Below are 21136 nucleotides of genomic sequence, written 5' to 3'. Positions count from 1 at the left end.
TTTAACAAGTAGAGGGGAGACCTGATGGGGAGCTGAATGGTCCCTCAGAAGCCAGAAGGAAGAGAGGCAGGACGGGGGTATCTTTTTACTTTGACTGTGGCTGAATCCCCTTGCTAATGCCAGCCTAGCTTTTCTCCGTGGCTTCCTGCTGTTATTAACCACAGATTTGCATTCTGTGGGTTTAATTGATATAGTTGAAGAGATATTTGCTGACAAGTTAATATAGAATTTGAAATAGAAATCAAATCCAGGGCTAAAAATGAGTGCTCCCAGTATGATTAGGCATGAGATCCCATGCACTCTATTCCGCAGTCCGCACATGTGAAACCGGACTTGTGAAAGTCAGTTACCTGTAAATATATAGTTAGAGGCGATCCTTTTCAGTTTCAATTCACTTCCCATAGATAATCCTGCTCTCTAATTTGGCGGTTTAAAAGATAATGTAAAATGAATGTACAATACAGCTAGAAATTAAATACTTTAATCCCTTTCAGAGAACTGATGTGAAGTAGTTGTTTTATAGTGTTTGTTACATTTGAAGTTTCTTAGAGGGAAAATTATTTTGCCTGGCATAAGATACATATTACCTTTTCCTGAAAGATGAGCAAAAAATAACCGATATAGAAATCAAATTTCACCTGGGGGTTGCCAATATGTTCTGAAAAGTACTTCAGTCCCTTCCAAGCCTTCATTAAACATGGAAGGAATTTAAATATTTATCTACTATGGAATACGTGTGTGTTTTTAATATTAGATGCCATTAGAGTTCCAGAATTTCTTTTCTATATCACCTAGATTCCAGTCTGGATTATTTATTTCGTTTTAAAAATCAAAGGTTTTACATTAAATGGTATGTAATTTCCACTGTCGTTTCCATATTTTGTTAAGACACAACCAAGTGTATCTTTCCTGCAGGGAAGGTTTTAAAATAAGCAATATTTCACTGCATCCATATGACGGTTTGTCTAATGGGGAGGACTATCAGGGAGGAACCTGATAGTGTTCTTTCAGAAATCCAAATTTATGAAATACGGAGACTTTTGAAACTCCTAACCTCTGCATGCAGCACAATTCTTTATCTGCTTTGTATGCAATCCCTGGATCGGCTGTTTTTGCCCTTTTAGCGTTTATATACATTAAATCACAGCCAACTTATTCATTATAGCCACCCCCCCTTTAAAGACATTCATTTAACTGAACAGTACGCTCATGGGAAGCTGCATTTTCCTATCAGGGCTGCTGAATTATTTAGCAGCTTTATTGTGGAATCGGGTACTTGTTAAGAAGGGTTTTGAGTTGGGCGCTCAGTGTGGACTTATTTCCTCTCTCTGACTCCGTGGCAGCAGGGCAGTCTTTCCCTCCTGGCTCTGTATACTGAACCCTAAAAATACCTGAACAGGTGGCAAAGCTTAGCAGTCAAATTGGGAGGCGCCTGAGAAGAGGAGATCTAGAAATATCAGGGACTATTCTCCTTCCCATCAGAGCAGCACTGTCCACCTCTGGCCCTAAGGTGCAGAGAAATGCTGCACCATCCGCAGGCGGCCGCCTGGGAGCTCCCAGGAGAGGCTCAAGGGCCACGGGGAGCACCAAGGCGTTCCCCTCCCTCCTAGGAGGGCAGTCTCCTCTCCAGATAGGCTTGGCAGTTAGCTTTCTCCCTGCGGCCATCTTAAAGCTGCCACCTCTGTGCCTCTGGCCATCTGCCCTCAGGGTTCCAGCTTGCCCTGGGCTAGGGAGCTGAAGCTCACCCACCCAACTTCCCCAGGCTGGGGGAGACTGGGGGCTGCTTTAGGGCTAGACAAGGTCAGGGAGAACTAGGCATGGAGAGGCAGGACAGGCATTGGCAGGGACCTGGGACCTGGGGATTGATGGCATCTGAGAATAGAGACAGGCAAGGACCTGGTATCCCTAAACTCCTGAAACACCCGGTCATAGGAATAGTTGATTGGGACAATGGGGGGGTGGTGGTAATCTAATGTCACCCCTGCCCATCTTCTGCTATTCCTACCTCTGTCTGTCACTTTGCAGCCCTTAGGCAGCGGCAGAGAACTGTGAACCAGGAGATCCTCTGACCTCCTCTGGAGAGGACTGTTCTTTTTGGAGAGTGCTCCCATTTATTCCCATCCCTTTGGTCATCAAATCTGCTCACATCTCCCAGAGCAGTCAGAGGCTTAAGTTTCTTCTAGGAGGTATAGTCTTTGAAATATCCTCTCTTGTAGTCCACCCTCTATCTCTAGACCCGTTCCCAACAGGAAACCCCTCCTCCCTTCTCAAGATACTAGAATGCAAGCAGGAAGGGCCCCCTAGAGAGGGCATTTAGGAGGGTGCTCCCCTGCCCCGTGCTGTGTCTCAACTTCTCTCAGCTGCATGTTAAGTCTTAGAAGTCTTTCCTCTTGCCTCCCCTCCCTACCTTCAGTATGGGGTAAGAAAGCAAGAGGAGCATTTGGGGGGCCCTGGGATGTGTGTGACTGGAGTAGAGTAGTCTTGATTTCTTCCTCCAAAGGCTTCCCAAGTCAGTGGGGACCAGGACAGAGACGGGATAGTAGGTAAGCAGAACTCGGGCATTTTCTGCCCAGAATCATCCACCAGTGTCCTATTTGTATGACAGTTTAGAGGTGGTCTCTGAACCTATCTTGCCTCCCTCCCCCTTTTCTCCCTTTTCTTTACCCTGAAGGCAAGGATGCTAAGCACTATTGTTCAAATAGGAAGGGAAGAGGATTGGAGGAGGTAGTTTCCTAAACGTGGAAACATTTTTGTCCTTTGAAGCCCAAGGCGATGGCTCCCTGTTGCAGCCTGAGGGGCAGGCTTTTGCCCTGGGGGTCCAAGATGCCCGCACCAGACTCCACTTGCAGGATATATGTTAACAAAAACAAACAACGCTGTTTTCTAGCCCTAATTCTCTTGCTGCTGGTAAAAAAGCGGCTTTCTTTTGCCTTAGTACCCTGCCTAGGGTGCTCCTGTCCTAGCCTGGCATTCTTTCCCTTTTAGGTTTGAGGGGGTCTACCCTATGATAGATTCCCCTTCCCCTCTGCAGTCACCTAGGAAGGGGACATGAAACAAGCCTCACCAAAGGGATGGCCTCTCATTGCTCTTGACCCTGAGGGCGTACTAAGACAGTGAAAGTCAGGGACTCTCACTTCTCCTAAGTTCCACAGGAAACACTGGTGAGCTGAGGGTTCCTAGGCTGTTCAGCTCTGTGATCCAACTGGCCTGGAACCCTTAACACTCTTTTCTGGACTCTTTTGATGCAGTTTCTGTTTACGGGGTTCGAGGTTTCTACAGGTGATCTCAAACAGATACTGGAAGGATAGACCATTTTGAACTCACCCTTATCATCCCTTATTGCCATTTCTGTTTACAAGTTTGTCTGTCCACCCCCCCACCCCCCCCCCACCCCCGCCCCGGGCTGATCACCTTCAGGAGAGAATTTAACTTACTCATCTTTGTATCTCCTCTGGCAGTGCCTGCCACACAGCGGGCAGCTAGGGAATGCTTCACGAAGGAAAGAGAATATAAAGGGATTGTATCTTTCCATGTGACTGGGTGTAATTAAATTGATCCTATTAAGTCTTTATATTCTGAGTCTACCTGTGCCCCTCTAACGGTAGACGTGAGTTTTTCTGCATTTGTGCACCAGTTTCAAGTGTCTGAGTATGCCTTCCCCTTTGAACAGATATCAATAATGAGGGTATGAAGTAATCATCACCACCCCCTTTTCCCTAAGACAAGGCTACTTGGAGAAACTACAGAATCGATCTTTATTTATGAACAGTCCGAGCGACTTCTGATTATTCCTATTAATAACGACGCCAAGAGTCAGCCGCACACTTACGCATGCACGTCCCTGACGTAGGATTCTTAAATCCTGACCACCACGGGGTCACAAGCGTGTGCCCGGCCCCCAGACTCCTCCAACTTGTTAAATGCCAAACCTGTCTTGGTCCCAGTCTGTGAGTACCCGAAAGCGCACCTGAGGCTGGAGACGCTTACCCTTTACTCCCCCCTCTTTTTCAAATCAGCCACCATAGGCGACGGCCACACCACACTTTATTTCTAAGCGAATCTCGTTCAAATCTTGAAGCATATTCCAGGCAAGGGGACAAGGGCCGCGCGCACTGCAACGTTTGTTCCGCGCCAACGGCGGCCACGTGCCCTCGCGCGCTCCCGGACAGCCCCACACTCCCCCTCCACGCACGCGCACGCGCGCCGGGACCGCGACAACCCCTACAGCCTTCCGCGCGCTTCCGCCTTCTTCCTAGCAACGCCCGCAGAGACACGCAGGCCCCGCCCCCTCCCGCGCACCTCCCGGAAGTGGCCGGCCCCAAGCGAGAGCAGGGTTCTGCGCGGTCCTTGGCTGTTCTGGGAGGTCGTCTCCGGGCGGCAGGGCCCGGCTGGGAGAGAGCGCCCCGCCGGGGGCTGCACACTGACGAGCGCGGCGCGGAGCGAGACCTGGTGACGATGGCGGGGCCGCTGGCGCTGCAGCTGGAACAGTTGTTGAACCCGCGTCCGCGCGAGGCAGATCCTGAGGCCGACCCAGAGGAGGGTGAGGCCTGACTGGGAAAAGGCCACGTGTGGAGCGGTGGGTCCGGCCCCGGGCAGACCCTGGCGGCGCCAGCGGGGCCGGCAGCCAGGCCTCGCCGCCTGGCCTACTCGCCTTGCCGTGGCGCAGAGGAAAACAGCCTCCCGGGAGGGTTGCCCCGGGCTCGGGAGGAGGGCTTCGGCTTCTTCCTGACCCGCACGCTGGACTTGGTGCTCGGGTGGGCGGAGCATCCCGGCCACTCAGGCTTCGAGGGCTGTTGCAGGGAGCTCGGGTCTGGTAGCGGGCTGGAAGTTATCCTTCAGGATGCCCTGACTGGTATTGAGTTAGAAATGAGAAGGAAGTCTCAGTCGTTTTTTAAGTCGGGCCTGCCCCTAAGAACTTACTTGGAGATTGAAGGAAGAAGTGGCTTTCCGTGGTGCTGTTTAAGCCCCCTTAGGCCTCAAGACACTTGCTCAGGGGCTGACTGAATGAGACTGCTGCTCTGTAAGCTGGTGTTCCAAGGTCTAGTTGGGAGTAATCCTGCTTTAGACTTGATTCAGAGAAGTGTGAGGAAGGAAGAATAAGGAAGGATAAATATGAGTGCTGGATCGTGTCTTAGGAATATCAGTTGAAGGAGCTGGGGCTGTTGAGCCAGGATAAGCAGACTCCCTTAGGGATGGGATGGAGTGAGGATAGATGGCTGACTTACAATATTTGAGCGACTGTCACCAATGAAGAGGAATTAGGCTCGTTTTTTATGATCCAAGGCATAGAAATATGTCCTACTAGTAGTGCAGCGGTCAGCTTTCTGTTCAGGAACAGGAGTAAGGTAGTGGTCTATCTTGAGAGGTAATGAGTTTCCTCTTCCTGGAAGTTGGTTGGGATTTTGTAGAGTACGAGTTAAAAGGGTTGGATAGGGTTACCGTTAAAGTTCCTTCTAACCTGGAGATTCTGATTACTTTCCCCCCTTCCCTGCAGCCACTGCTGCCAGAGTGATTGACAGGTTTGATGAAGGGGAAGATGGGGAAGGTCATTTCCTGGCGGTGGGTAGCATTAGAAAACTGGCATCAGCCTCCCTCTTGGACACAGACGGAAGGTATTCTGGCAAGGCTACCTCTAGAAAAGCTTGGAAGGAGGACCATTGGGAGCAGACTCTGCCAGGTTCATCTGGTGAGTAGACATTTGCATGGTACTTTTTCTTTCCTACTTTTTTTTTTAAGATTTTATTTATTTATTTGACAGAGACACAGCGAGAGGGGGAACACAAGCAGGGGGAGTGGGAGAGGGAGAAGCAGGCATCCCGCAGAGCAGGGAGTCCCATGCGGGGCTCGATCCCAGGACCCTGGGATCATGACCTGAGCAGAAGGCAGATGCTTAACGACTGAGCCACCCAGGCGCCCTGACTTTCCTACTTTTTTAAGGTTAAAGTTGTGTTTCTTTGTGGGGTGTTTTTTGTTTTTTTGGATGATCTCTGGAAGACTAGTCTATGTACGTGCCCCCACTTACTGTCTCAGAAGAGACCATGATTTTGGCATTAGGAAGAACCTTAAGAGGTACTGAATTTCAGTTCATAAGCAATCTAAAGCTCAGAGCTATTAAGTTTCTCTCTCTCTCTCTTTTTTTTTTTTTTGTAATCCTTATATTTAGCCTGATGGTTCACCCTAAAATGGAGAGGAAAGGCAATGCACATTGGATATTGGAGAGGCTATGTGTTGAAAAAGAATTGCATCTGATGAACATGCTACTCATGGATTTTGACCCTTTTCTTTTGGTTTTTCAAGTCTTGCCTTGGGTCACTGTATAACAGTAATTTATGAAGCTCATTTTTTGCCATTGTAAAAATAGCATAATCCTTCCCTCTCCCCTGCAAGAGCCTTAGGAGGATGTGAGGACATGAGCTTATAGTTTTAAAACATTGTAAGTTTCTCAGTGGAAAAAGAGAGGGGCTGGATATGGTGATTACTGAGTGGATGCCATCTTTTTTTTCCTTTAGAGAGGTTCCATGTTGAGAATCCATAAATAACTATAAAAGAAACTATCATTCAGGTCACGATACCTATGATTTGGCCCTTGATATAGTTCTGGGGGCTCCTGATAAGTTCATTTCACATACTTTGCCTAGAGAGTGATAAAGGGACCAATCATGAGACAAATGTTATATTTATTGGGCTTTCAGCATATGTCAAGCATTGTGGTAAGTTCTTTAAAGTGCTAAGAGACTGGAACACAGTTAAGTCTTCAAAAGATGTTGTTACTGTTATCATTACATGTACCATTTCATTTGACACTCTCAATAGTTTATGAAGTTGGTAGTATTTATCCCCATTTTACAGGTAAGGAAATTGAGGGACAGATTGGTTATGTAACTTGCTCAAGGTCATACAGCTAGTAAGCAGAAGAGCCAGGATTCAAATAAGTCAGTCTGATTCCAAGATCTATACTCTTAACTACTACTCTATGAATATACCTTAATCTGAGAAATGGCACACATTTAAAGAACTTAAATGATTAATTTCTGCTTACTATTTTTGCACTTAGTTTTTGTATTTATATTTTGACAGCCCTCTCCATGTCTTGAGTTTATATGTAGTTCTTTAAAGAAGTACCGAAGACCTATCACATAAGCTGTTATTTATGTTTAATCAGGAAAATTATGTCTCCTTCACATGAAGCCAATTCCTCTCCCTTTCAGGAGAGTTAGATGGATCCTTTTCCATATAGTGTGTACTAATGACACTATAATCATAATAATGATATGAATGTTGGCATGCATATCTACCACTCCCACCAGGCTATGAACCCCTCCCCGCAGGTATTACTTTCTACTTGTCATTTCTTAGCTTTTATCTATACCTGGCTCATAATAGATACTTAATAAGTATTTAATAAATAGGGTAAAAATAAACATAATCTTTAAAAAAATAGGGTACACTGGTGTGATGGAGATTGTACATTTGGGATAGTTAATGATAAATTATGTTTTTTCAGATGTGGGTTTGGGAAAACTGTTAATTCCCAGTTCCCCAAAAATCTTACCATTCTCTAAGGTCCAGACCAAAGGCCACCTCTTTCTTAAAAGCCTCGTTTAAATCCACTTGCCCCACACTTAAAATTTCTCCCTTCTTTGGGTTATGAAAACTTTGTCAAGTCTTGTCTGTGTTATAGTTTCAAAGGGTCTGTTTTTCCCACTAGAACCTTTCGTTAGGGTAAGACCCATGTTTTGTTCATCTTTGCTTCTCCCTTTAGCATTTTAGAGATAGTAGATGTACAATAAATACTTGAATTGAGTACAATAATACATTTTATTTTTTTGATGGATGCTATAGTCCTTTATTCGAAATGGAAGATACGCCCTAGTATTTGTCTCAGAGTGACATCTGTCTTTTTTCCTTCTTTCGTCTCGTTTAGACAAGGAGATATCTGATGAGGAAGAGTCTAGAGATGGAGATTCCAACGGGCTGGGTCTGGAGGGATCCGATGAGGATGTCATGAGTGCTGCTGAGCAAGAGGAGTGTGATAATGACAAGGACAGTAGTCCGGCCTGGAAGAAGAGCCGAAGCTGCCCTGGGAAAACACCAGGTTTTAGTGTCCAGAGCATCAGTGACTTTGAAAAATTCACCGAGGGAATGGATGACCTTGGTAGCAGTGAGGAGGAGGAAGGTGAAGAGGAGGAGGAGAGTGGCATGGAAGAAGGGGATGGGGAGGAAGACTCCGAGGGTGAGAGTGAGGAAGACAGGGCTGAAGACAGGAATAGCGAAGATGATGGTGTAGTGATGACCTTCTCCGGTGCCAGAGTTTCCGAGGAAGTGGAGAAAGGAAGAGCCGTGAAGAACCAGATAGGTTTGTACACGGTTTTGCCCTTGGCTTATTTTTCAGTGTCTGCGTTGGATCTCCTGTTTTTTTGGCTGTCCCCTCACTCCTGTGTCGTTCCAGTTAATTTGTGATATGCCTCACCTACCTAGAGGCCTAAAGCCCCATTCTCTGCTTAGCCAGTCATTTCTACACTGAGCTGCTTAGCTGGTTCTGTTCTAGTCCTTTCGCAGCTATGGGATATTGAAGAGAAAACAGTTTTTTCTTTGGACTTTAGCATTCCTTCTCTCGTATAGCAAATATTGGCTTCCAAGATACTGGGTTTATTTCTTATAATGTTCATTTCACATTATAATGGCGAGTATTTTCATGGCAAGAAGCTGTGATAAAGCCGTGCTTCATAGAGACTGGTGTGATTTCCTATCGCCCCCTCCCCCCCGCCCCAAACCAGGAAGATTTTGTAACTGAGGAATGAAAATTTTTTTTCTTTCTCAGCACTGTGGGACCAGCTCTTGGAAGGAAGGATCAAGCTACAAAAAGCTCTGTTGACCACCAATCAGCTTCCTCAACCAGATGTTTTCCCTATTTTCAAGAACAAAGGTGGCCCAGAATTTGCCAGCGCCCTAAAAAATAGTAAGAATACTTATACCATCTGGGGATACTTAGAACCACTGGGGTACATTGGGATACACTGGGATTATATTTGTAGCACCACCGAGTTGAGGAAGGGAAGATTTGATTTTAGTGATAATATGGTACAGAATAGTATTTACCTTTAAAAAAAAAAAAAACAGCAATATACCTCTTACCAAATGAGGACAACTTTGATTGAAATGGATTGGGTACTTGAGTCATGTCTATTCCACTTTTCTTTTTTTTTTTTTTTTTTTAAAGATTTTATTTATTTAATTGACAGAGAGAGAGACAGAGAGAGAGGGAACACAAGCAGGGGGAGTGGGAGAGGGAGAAGCAGGCTTCCCGCCGAGCAGGGAGCCCGATGCGGGGCTCGATCCCAGGACCCTGGGATCATGACCTCAGCCGAAGGCAGTCGCTTAACCAACTGAGCCACCCAGGCGCCCCTCTATTCCACTTTTCTTTCCTTTTTTTTTTTTTTTTTTTTTTTTTTTAAGATTTTATTTATTTATTCGACAGAGAGAGAGAGAGAGCACAAGCAGGGGGAGTGGGAGGCAGAGGCAGAGGGAGAAGCAGGCTCCCCGCAGAGCAGGGGGAGCCCGATGTGGGACTCGATCCCAGGACCCTGGGATCATGACCTGAGCCGAAGGCAGTCGCTTAACCAACTGAGCCACCCAGGCGCCCTCTTTTTTTTTTTTAAAGATTTTTTTTATGTATTTATTTGAGAGAGGGAGGGAGAGAGTGGAGGTGGGGGGAGGATCAGAGGGAGAGGGACAAGCAGACTCCCTGCTGCGCATGGAGCCCATCACGGGGCCTGATCCCAGGACCCCAAGATCATGACCTTAGCCGAAATCAAGAGTCAGACGCTCACCTGACTGAGCCACCCAGGTGCCCCTGTTCCACTTTTCTCTTACCTGCCTTCACTTCCCTCCTCCTCCTTCCCTTGGCTTTCTGAGTTACTTCTTTAATGCTCAGAGGACTCTATTTGCAAACCCACTGGTATAGAACAAAAGAGAGACAATGAATGGCTGATCCCTGTTCATTTTGGTAGTGTCATGCTTACAAGATGCTTTTCTTTGTTGGGAGGTTTCTAGAAAACATGCTAAGGCAGTCTCATTTATATCTCTCTTTGGGTTGCATAGAGTGAGGAAAGGTGATGACTGCAAGTGAGGAAAAAGTTTTGGGAGAGAATTGCTGAGCTATAAAGCCCAAGAATTGTAGAAGAGGGATTTAGAAATTATTTGGTTTGCAGTCCCCTCATTTTATAGATGAGAAAACCAGGGCCCAGAGAGAATGAGTTGCCCAAAGTTATAGAGCTTGTTCATGCACAGCAGACCAAACTCCAGCTTTCCTGCCTTACTCTTGAGAGGTCTTCCTTCTGTACTGCCTTACCCCTGTGGGCTGTGTGCTGTGTACCCAAGGACACCAAAGGATGGGGGCAGAGGGAGATTTGGGCTTAGTGCACTGTGGTTGCAATTGCTATTCCTATTTGCATGCTGAGACCTAAGTGTTTTCATTTGCTCTTTAAAACTTGTTTTTTGTTTTTTTTTTTTAAGATTTTATTTATTTATTTGAGAGAAAGAGAGAGAGGGCACAAGGGGCAGGAGGGGCAGAGGTAGAGGGAGAAGCAGACTCCCTCCATCCCAGGACTCTGGGATCATGTATGATCCAAGCTGAAGGCAGACATTTAACCAACTGAGCCACCCAGGCGCCCCAAAACTTGTTTTTATAGTGTTGTGGAGTTAGAATTGGAAGGGCCCTGAGGAGGACATCTGCCTCCAGGTAGAATCACCTCAAACTTCAAAGTAAATATATAGGATTTCTAGGGTGGGGGATTCTGCAAAACTTTCTTGTGGGAAAATACCTGCTTTTTTTTTTTACATGAACTCTGTGCTGCACATGGCGCTCAAAATCACAACCCAGAGATCAAGAGTTGTATGCTCGGGGCGCCTGGGTGGCTCAGTCGGTTGAGCGACTGCCTTCGGCTCAGGTCATCATCCCGGGATCCTGGAGTCCCGCATCGGGCTCCCTGCTTGGCAGGGAGTCTGCTTCTCCCTCTGACCCTCCCCCCTCTCATGTGCTCTCTCTCTGTCTCTCATTGTCGCTCTCTCAAATAAATAAATAAATAAAATCTTAAAAAAAAAAGAGTCGCATGCTCTACCAACTCAGCCAGCCAGGTGCCCCAGAATACCTGCTTTAATTAGGAATTGCTTCTTAGGGTCCAGCCTGTAGATTTTATGTCCTGCCATACTTGAAGTCAGGAACCCTACAGATATTGTGAGGGTAGAACTTTTATATCCCCTCCATTAGATTTCCCCCCTTCTTCCCTTAAATAAATGATGGTTGGCAGTTTTCAAAATTTTTGAGATTTTTGGAGCACTTACCTGCTATTTTCTTTTTCTTTTTAAGTAAATTCTTTGCCCAACATGGGGCTCAATCTCACGAAGCCAAGATCAAGAGTTGCATGCTCTACCGACTGAGCGAGCCAGGCGCCCCATTTCTCTGCTGTTTTTAATGCCCTGGTACCCTAATTCTTGGTATGCTTTGGAGTGAGACCTAGACTGCTCTAGGTTAAATGTCTGAAGTGTTTCATGAGGAGACCTTTCCCATTTTGTTATTTATTACTCTTCTTTCTTGCTTGATCCTTTTCCTTCTTTTTTGGATTCATCTTTTTTTTTTTTTTTAAAGATTTTATTTATTTATTTGACAGAGAGAGACAATGCAAAAGAGGGAACACAAGCAGGGGGAGAGGGAGAGGGAGAAGCAGGCTCCCTGCTGAGCAGGGAGCCCAATGCAGGGCCCGATCTCAGGACCCTGAGATCATGACCTGAGCCGAAGGCAGACGCCTAACGACTGAGCCACCCAGGTGCCCCTTTTTTGGATTCATCTTAAAATACTGCTATTTTAAGGGTTAGTCCATGTCAGGTTGACACATTCTTATTCTTGGGTAGTAGTTTCTTTATCTACTTTAATATTATTTGCAAGTGTTCTGATCTTCTTGATCTTTTTTTGTACTTAACCAATTTCCTCTTTGTCTCATGGGTAAATTCCAGTTAATGTGACATGTCTGTTACAATCTGACAGGGTGGGTTGCAGTGGAAGAGGGAGAAGAAAGGCATGTTTTTTTAGTGTCACATAGTCTAAGATGGGAGAGTGGAGAGTATTCTAATAAGTAACATTTCTGCACATCTGAAGGGTGGCTATTTTTTTTTTTTTTTTCAGATTTCTTTTTAAAGATTTATTTATTTGAGAGAGAAAGCATGGGGTGGAGGGGCAGAGGGAGAGGGAGAGAGACTCCCAAGCAGACTCTGCGCTGAACACAGAGCACAGTCTCACGACCTTGAGATCATGACCTGAGTGGAAACCAAGAGCCGGACACTCGACCAACTGTGCCATCCAGGTGCCCCTGAGGTTTTATTTTTAAGTCATCTCTGTATCGAACAAGGGGCTCAGAACTCATAACCCCAAGATCAAGAGTTGCATGCTCTACCGACTGAACCAGCCAGGCGCCCTAAGTTGGCTACTTTTTGTTTGTTTTCAATCTTCTTATGACATTATGACATAATATGTTGTCTATCTCCCTGTGTTGGTAAACAGTTTAAGAAAAACTGGACTGCATTACTCTGGATGCACCATTTATACTGTGCTCTATGGCTGGTGTGGAACCTAGGCTGAATTTATACTGACCCCAGAACAGGCCCTGGAACTTACTGTCTTTAATTAAATCTCTTGTCAGTTCGCGGGGTCTTAAAGGAGTTAAAGTTAGATCGCCTGGCTTTAGATTCCATCTCAGCAGTGGATTTACCTCTGTGACCTTGGGCAGGTTACTTAACTTCACAGCAAGAGGGTGATAGTATGGTTGTGAGGATTGAAGGACATGGTCAGTATAAAGCATTAGCACAGTGGCTGGCACACAGTGCCCCACAGATGTTAGGTGTGGGTATTTTTCTGCTGAAAGAGGCGTTTGGTAATAATCAGCCATGTGAATGATGGCCATCAGTGTAATGACCATCATCCCCACAGTCTTCAGTATTTTTTGATTTTTATTAGTATTCAGATTTCCTATATAACTTAAATTAAGCATTCATTCTGGAAAGTGTAGAGTTACATTCTTCTTTAATGCTTATAATTCAGCTTTTGTCTTATAACTGAAAAGATGACCAGAGATTTCCTTGCCACCAAAGCCAGCTGCTACCTCCTTGAAGCATTCAACCTTTTTCCTTGAAATACTGCCTTTGGCTTTGGTGACACTATGAAAGCTATTTGGGTTCTCCTGCCTTTCGGATTTCTTCTGGTTTCGGATACCTTTTATCCTCTCAACGTCAGTTTCATTGCATGTGGGATCCCGTTCTCAGGTTGTGTTTTCTTGATATGTTCTCTTGTTGTCACTGCTGTTTACTCTCATAGTCCTAAAATAGCCTCTAAAGCAGCAGATTTTAACCACAGTAAACAGATGAGCAGCATGCCACTCTAACGTCAGCACCCTAAACTCTGTTTTTTTCAGAAACTACGTAAGTATCTCCTTCCTTCCCCAGCACACGTGCACTTAAGTCCCCAGTCACCGTGGTGTTACGTGTTGGTAATTAGAACTCTTGAAGTGTTAAGTAGTTTCAAAGACATTTTTTGATATTTTAGTAGTTGCATAAGTGGTAAGTCATAAAGTAACCTTAGCAAAATTAAGGGATTTTTCTGTGCCAAAAGCATTTCTCTAAAGAGGTTACCTTTTCCTCTCTGATTTTCTTTTTAAAAAGTTCTACAGGTTTAGGAGGCAGCAGTGTATAAGGAAGAAGGCAAGTTACTTAAGGAAACCTGAGTATATCAAACTTATATAAAAGCATAGAGAATTGGACAGCGAACCCACATACCTTTACCACCTGAGCAGTCATCAATTCCTGGCCAGTCGTATTTCATCTGTGTTTATACTAGCTCTCCCTCTATTTCTGGGTTAGTTTGGAGCAAACAGTAGACATTCTATCATTTTATCAGTAAATCAGCATGTATCTCTAAAAGGGTTTCTTAAAAAATCACAATACTGGGGCACCTGGATGGCTCAGTCAGCTAAGTGTCTTACTCTTGATTTTGGTTCAGGTCATGATCTCAGGGTCTCAGGCTCCCTGCTCAGCAGTTAGTCTCCTTGGGATCCTCTCCTACCGCTGCCCCCACTTATGTGTGCATGTACACTCTCTCTAAAATAAATAAATCTTTAAAAAAGAAAAAAAAATCACAATATTGTTACTTCACGTAAAAACATTAACGGTGATTTCTTAATAAGCGTAACTGATTTTAATGGATGGGAGAATTGAGCATTTCTGTAACAGGCACTCTCACTATCTTTTTCAGAGTTTGCTCTATAGCTTTAAATGAAGTGATTAAAGGAAAGCCAAACTTCAGCCATAATAAGTTGACCTTTTAGTGAAATGCATGTTATTAATGTATTTAATGAGATGCATTACAAACTGTAGTGAGCGCCCATGTTTCATTACAGGTCTAAAATGCAATATCATTAAAGACCTTTAATAGAAACAATGGTTGACATTTTGCTATTTCCCATAAGCAAAAGAGCCCAGGAACATAGTATAATGTAATATAAATATAGAGGAAGTGTTGAGATTCTTTACTTGTCTATGAGTGTAAAAACAAATTCCACTATTAATAAATTACATTGTATTTGCTTCCCTCCATCTTCCCACTTCAAGCTCATATTCACCCTCGCCTCATTCTTTGGCCCTTCCGCCAGCCCTTCAACTATTTTGACTTGAATAGACTACAGGGTTTTTTGGGTTTTTAAAAAAGATTTTATTTATTTATTTATTTATTTTTGAGAGAGAGCGAGCACAAGCAGGGGGAGCAGCAGAGGGAAAGGGAGAAACAGGCTCCCCGCTGAGCAGGGAACCTGATGTGTGACTCGATCCTGGGACCGTGAGATCGTGACCTGAGCCAAAGGTAGACGCCCAACCAACTGAGCCACTTAGGCACCTCTAGACTACAGTTTTTAATGCTAATTTGATTTCAGCACCAGTAAACATCTTAAGAGTGACTTTTCTTTTCTTTTTTTGATTATTTATTTATTTATTTATTTAGAGAGTCCCAGCAGGGGGAGGGGCAGAGGGAGAGAGAGAATCTCAAGCAGACCTCGCACTGAGCATGGAGCCCAATGTGGGGCTCGATCTCAAGACCCTGAGATCCGTGACCTGAGCCGAAATCAAGAGTTGGACACTTAACTGACTGAGTCACCCAGGTGTCCCTTAAGAATAACTTTTTAAATTTTGAGTAAGTCATGGGCAATCATGGAGTGTTTATAGATGTTTCTGTTTTGTTTTTAAAATTTTATTTATTTTTAAAGTAGGCAGTAGATTCACAGGGCTCAAAATGCAAAAGATACCAAACTCTTATATAAAGAAAATTTTGTTTCCTCCCCTTGTGCTACTCAGGAACTGCCACCAGTTCCCTATTCCATAGACAACTAGTATTATCAGTGAAACGCTCCCCTTTTTAAATTACTTAGCTGCCTTAGGTGACAAATGCATGAACATCTATTTCTGTGTTCTCTCATTTAATACCTTATGGGTTCATGGCAGAGTTTTCACAAATGATATGTAGAACCAGGAAACATTCTTAATTACTTGGGATAAGTTTAAGTATAGCTTGGGACAGGTATTTGCAAGCTTCTCCTAGTGTAGGATTAAGGACCTTTGTTACTATAGACTTCATCTAACAAAAGTGATATAAGATTGATCTTTTTGTTTTAGCCAATGTCTCATTTTTAAGAAGATCTTTACTATTTTAATTATAAAATTATGTCATGCTTACTTCAGAAATTCAGAAAATACATAAAGGCATAAAGAAGAAAATAAGGATTACCTGCAATCCTACTGCCCAGAGGTAACCACAGTTGTCATTTTAATGAATAACCTTTCAGACCTTTTTCTGTGCTTACACACACACACACACACACACACACACACACACACACACACACACGAGCTCCTTTTGAAAAGAAAAGGAATCTTATAAATATGTACTATTTTTAAACTTATTTTTTCTACTTAATATATCATTTCATGTCAGTATATTTAGATGTACACAGCATTTTCAGTGGCTACAGAATATTCCATTTTATAGATTTACTGCAATTTATTTAGCCAATCTGTATTGATGGATGCTTAGGTTTATTCTGGCTTTTCACTTTTATAAAGCACACTTTGATAAACATCCTTGTACATACATTTTTGTGCAATTTGTCTAAAAGTAGCCCTTTGATAGAAATATAATGTAAGCCACATAGGTAATTTAAAATTTTGTATTAATTACATTAAGAAAAAGTCTAAGAAAACACGTAAAATTAACTTGTAACATATTTTATTTAACCCCATGTATCAAAAATATTTTAACGTTTAGTCAATATACAAATATTAGTGAGGTATATTATATATCTTTTTTTCATGTTAAATCTTTGAAGTCCAGGATATATCCTATGTTTATAGCTTGTCTCAGTTTGGACTTACCACATTTCGACCGCTAATAGCCACCTATGGCTAGTGGATAGCACAGATCTATATTCCCTGGAAATGCAATTGCTGGGAAAAAGGGATTGTGCCTTTTTTTTTTTTTAAGACTTTCGGAATATATTGCAAAACTGGTCCTTAGAAGAATTGTAACAATTGAAATTCTCATCTGTGACTGTTATTTTCCTACTCTCCTGCTACCTCAGAGCATTATTGATCTCTTATTTTTCCTAAACTGTAGGTGGGAAATGAAGACATTTTGATAACTTTCTGTTTGATATTTACATGATACCCCTTGATTTAGCGTTGAAATATATGCTTTGTTTTGTCTGTTTATTAGAGAATGAGTTTTGTGTAGGAAAACTTTTGGTCCCTGTTGAGCTACTTAATTTGTCCAACCTGGTTAATTAGGCATTTCTACTATGAAGAGAGTAAAACTGGATCACAGAGCAAGTGCTTTTCCAAAGTGGTAGGACAGGAGGAGAGTGTCAGACTGTCATGCTGTGATTCCACCTACCTTGAAGAGATGAACCCTAGGTCAACAGAGTTGTAGAAGCATGAAAACAACTGAAACCAGTCTAGTCAGAAAATTTGTTTTATTGGTTTGGCTTTCTTAGGAGTTAGGCATGTCTGTGGTTACAGAAGTAAGAGGCAGCCCTGACTTGGAGTAGCTGGTAATAGTAGTGGTTCCCTAATAAGATTGCTCAACCTGTTGTATACGTGGGGAAGCTGTGTGCATCATTGTATGTTGGAGCCTCATTATATTTTTTAATATATTTATATATTAAATATATTTATATATTTAATTAACCCGCTTTTAACTATAGGTGCCTGGCCAAAAAAAGAAGAGGGAGAGAGAAACCACTTCAGTAGTGCAGAACTTCTGCCTGCCATTGTATTCAGCGAGCGAGGGCCCCCGAGGAAGCCTGCCTGAGGTGGTGGGCAGGAGCTGTAGTTGCTCTGGTGAGCATCTCATCAGACAGACTGGATCTGGTGTTTAAACTTACAGCATAGGCCCTAACTGTAGTCATTTGCAGCAGTGTTTAATGGTTGAACTAGCTGTGTGCTCCGGAGTTTGAGGGGAGGAACTGCCTGGGTCCAACTTGTGGAGAGACAGTACAGTGCTTAACTTTATAGGAAGTTTTAGGGATTTTTAAGTTTTGTCAGAACTCGATTTTTGCTTTATGCTCAGGCTTGAGAACCTAACCACTGCATAAGATGCTACTCTCCTTTATTACTGTTATTCGTGTCTTAAAACCTGTGCTTAAATCATTTTATTAATATCATACAGGAATATAATAAGTAGCACCAAAGCATTCAGGGAGACAGCAGTAACCCTTTGCCTTACAGTTAGTCTCATTCTATTTCTGTTTTACTTCTATAATTGTAGGTAGTTTGTTTATATCTGTTTTTTGACTCATTGATTCTTTGGTATGAAAGATGGGAATGCTACTGCAGGCTAAGTAAGCTAAGAATTGACCATTTAATTTAGCAACATGGTGGTCAGCTGTGACCTTGGTGAACAGTTTTGGTGGAGTGGGATATAGCTGGGCAGGAATGGGTTTGCATGAGGATGGGAAAAAGGGATTTGAGATTGCAAGTATAGACAACACTTTGTAAGGATGTGGCTTTAAAGGGGAGCAGAGAGATGGGACATGGAGAAGGATGTGGAGTCAGAGAGAAGTGTTTTGATTATTTTGAGACGCAAGGAGTAAGCTGTGTGTTTGTTAAGAATGATCATCTGCTGTAGCAATGTGCTTGGGTAGGTAAGTGGACATGGGACAAGAAGGGTGGCCTTCAATAGCAGTGTGGACAATTTAACTGTCATGACAGCTGGGAAGGTAGTGTATAAATAGACACCAATAGGTAGGAGTCTGTGAAAATTCTCTTTTCATAGTTGTATTTTCTTTGAAATTGAAACCAAGGTCATAAATTGTGAATGAGGAATAGGGGATGAGATAGCAGAATTTTGAGGAAAACGTACGAGGTAGTCCTCCCGTCTTCTTTCTCCTGCCGTTTTAGTCTTCCCTGCCACTACTGGCCAGGAGCCCAGGGCCTTACCCCTGTGTTGACCCCAGGAGTTGAAAACCTATAAACTGCATTTACACAGTGTTATTACTATGTAAATAAGGTATAAGAGCAGGATGGGGAAGAACTGGAGACTTACACTTTTTTCCTATGTGTTCAGAGTCATGGTTCCTGGGCCACTAAACAGAGAATGTTCTTAGTGTAGTTCAAGTTCCTAGTTCTGGTTCCAGTAGATCTTTTATTAATGACTCTGCATCAGGGGGCGACTGGGTGGTGCAGTCGGTTGAGCATCCGACTCTTGGTTTTGGCTTGGGTCATGATCTCAGGGTCTTGGGATCGAGCCCTGCCTCGGGCTCTGCGCTCAGTGTGGAGTCTGCTTGAGATTCTCTCCCTTTCCCTCTCCCTCTGCCCCTCCCCCTGGTGAGCCACCCCCTTTCTTCTTTTAAATTTTTACCCAAGTTTTATATGTATATAATTTAAAGAGTCAAATAATTTTATAAAGCATTATTGGAAAACCAGTATCTGCTGCCTGTGTACCACCACTCCCTTGCCAGGACCTACTATCCCAAAGCAACAATTTTATATATATATTTAAGATTTATTTATTTATTGGAGAGAGGGAGAGTGTGAGTGAGCATGTGGAGTAGGGAGGGGCAGAGGGAAAGGGAGGGAGAGGGAGTCTCAAGCAGACTCTGCACTGAGTGTGGAGTCTGACCTGGGGCTTGATCTCAGGACCCTGAGATCATGACCTGAGCTGCAACCAGGAGTCGGACATTCAACTGACTGTGCCACCCAGGTGCCCCTAAAGCAGCAATTATATTTTTAATTATTTGTTGTATTTTTTTTTTTTTTTTTTTGGAATCCATGGATTTCTGTCCTTATCTCTAATGAACAAGTTTTGTTTCTACTTGATTTTTCAGTTTTAGGCATTATCTGTTGGTGCTTCATTATGAAAATGAGGATTTAGCTCTTGTTCCTCCTACACTCATACACAGTTTCTCTCCCTTCATGGTTGTATATTGTAATTTGGTTAGATCAATAGTTAGTATTTACATTATTGTCTATGTAAACACCATTCACAGCTGAGCCGTGTAGTATATATACTATGATTATTTGTCCTTTCCCACACATCATTCTGTTTTCTAGAGTTAATAATTGTTACATTTCTGTTTGTATTTTTTCTGTACAGTTATTTAAGCCCAAACTTTTCTCTAGTTGTCTAAATCTCCCTGTAAGATACTCAGTTGCATCAGGTATTCTGCCAATTTATTTTCCTGAGTAAGTCTGTTCCAGAGCCTTTTGATCTGCTCCAATCTGGACTGTTCACCTTTTCTGGTGCCCAGCTATCATGCTGGCATCTCCCTTCATCATCCTGGGGATTACCTTAGCTTCTCACTTCTGTGCATCTCTTACTCCAGGATCTTTCTTGGCTTACTCCCTTATTTTGATTAAGTATATCCTTTAGTAGTTTGCTGAGAAATGGTACAGGAGATATAAACTATTTAGACCTTGGTTGTCTGAAAATATCTTTATTCTGTCATCACGATTGATTGTATAGAATTCTATACAATATAGAACTGTGTAGAATTCTATAAAACATTCCATTGCCCTCCACCCTCCAGAGTTGCTCTTGATAAAGTCAGAAGCCATTCTGATTCCCGATCTTACTGTTTTTTCCTCCCTTTTTGGAAGCTGGGGACTTCTCCTTTGTCTGCAGAATTCTGAAATTTCATAATGCTGCACCTTGGTGTAGATCTGTTATAGCCACTGTGTGGAGTACTCACAAGGCCTTTTCTACCTGGACACCCATCTTTCAGTTCTGGAAATTTCCTTAAAATTATTTTGTTCATGATTTTCTCTCCTCTGTTTTTTCTTTCTTTTTTTGGAAGACCTATCATTTGATGTTAGTCTGTCCTTCTGATTCCTTTCTTTTTTCCTCTTCAATTTTCCATTCTCTCTTTTCTTTCTTTTCTTTTATGGTTCTACTTTTTTTTTTTAAGATTTTATTTCTTAATTAATCTCTATACCCAACTTGGGGCTCGAACTTTCAAAATCAAGAGTCACACATTCCACTGTCTGAGCCAGCCAAGGCACCCCGGTTCTACTTTTTTTTTTTAACCCCGGTTCTACTTTTTAAGACATTTCCTCAGCTTTATTTTCAAACCCTTCCATCCAGCATTTTTATTTCTTCTATAATTTCAATGTTACTTCTCTGAGGATATACATGATACATATTTTCTTAAGTGTTCTTCCTACATAGTTTGCTCCCTCCATGCTTGCTTTTTTTTTTTAAGTTTTTGTATTCTTTTTTTTTTAAGTATTGAGAGAGAGAGGAAAAATAAACAAGGGGAGGGGCAGAGGGAGAGGCAGACTCCCCGCCGAGCGGGGAGCCAGATGTGGGGCTGGATCTGAGGACCCTGGGATCATGACCTGAGCCGAAGGCAGACACTTAACCAACTGAGCCACCCAGGTGCCCCATTCCCTCCATGCTTTCTCTTCTTTTGTTTTAACCCCTGTAGAACATGAAAGATGTTTTTCTTAGATGTTTGGTAATCCTTGTAAGAGTAGGGTACTGGGGCGCCTGGCTGGCTAGTTGGAAGAGCATGCAACTCTTAATCTCAGGGTCATAAGTTTGAGTCCTGTG

The 21136-nt window shown here is 43.0% G+C and overlaps 1 protein-coding gene across 1 annotated transcript in view; it reads left to right on the top strand.

Moving 5' to 3' along the window:
• Nucleotides 1-4284: 4284 nt before the first annotated feature.
• Nucleotides 4285-21136, top strand: part of AATF (apoptosis antagonizing transcription factor) — a 100089-nt gene continuing 83237 nt past the window's right edge. Inside the window, exons 1-4 of the mRNA XM_035724678.1 lie at nucleotides 4285-4540; nucleotides 5495-5686; nucleotides 7925-8356; nucleotides 8822-8959. Of these exons, the coding sequence (XP_035580571.1) occupies nucleotides 4456-4540; nucleotides 5495-5686; nucleotides 7925-8356; nucleotides 8822-8959 (847 nt within the window). The 5' untranslated portion in view covers nucleotides 4285-4455. The remainder of the gene's footprint in view (nucleotides 4541-5494; nucleotides 5687-7924; nucleotides 8357-8821; nucleotides 8960-21136) is intronic.

This window comes from Zalophus californianus, chromosome 16 (genome assembly GCF_009762305.2).
Source record: "Zalophus californianus isolate mZalCal1 chromosome 16, mZalCal1.pri.v2, whole genome shotgun sequence".
In the NCBI taxonomy this organism is placed as follows: domain Eukaryota; kingdom Metazoa; phylum Chordata; class Mammalia; order Carnivora; family Otariidae; genus Zalophus; species Zalophus californianus.
This window is presented reverse-complemented; position numbering and strand designations above follow the sequence as displayed.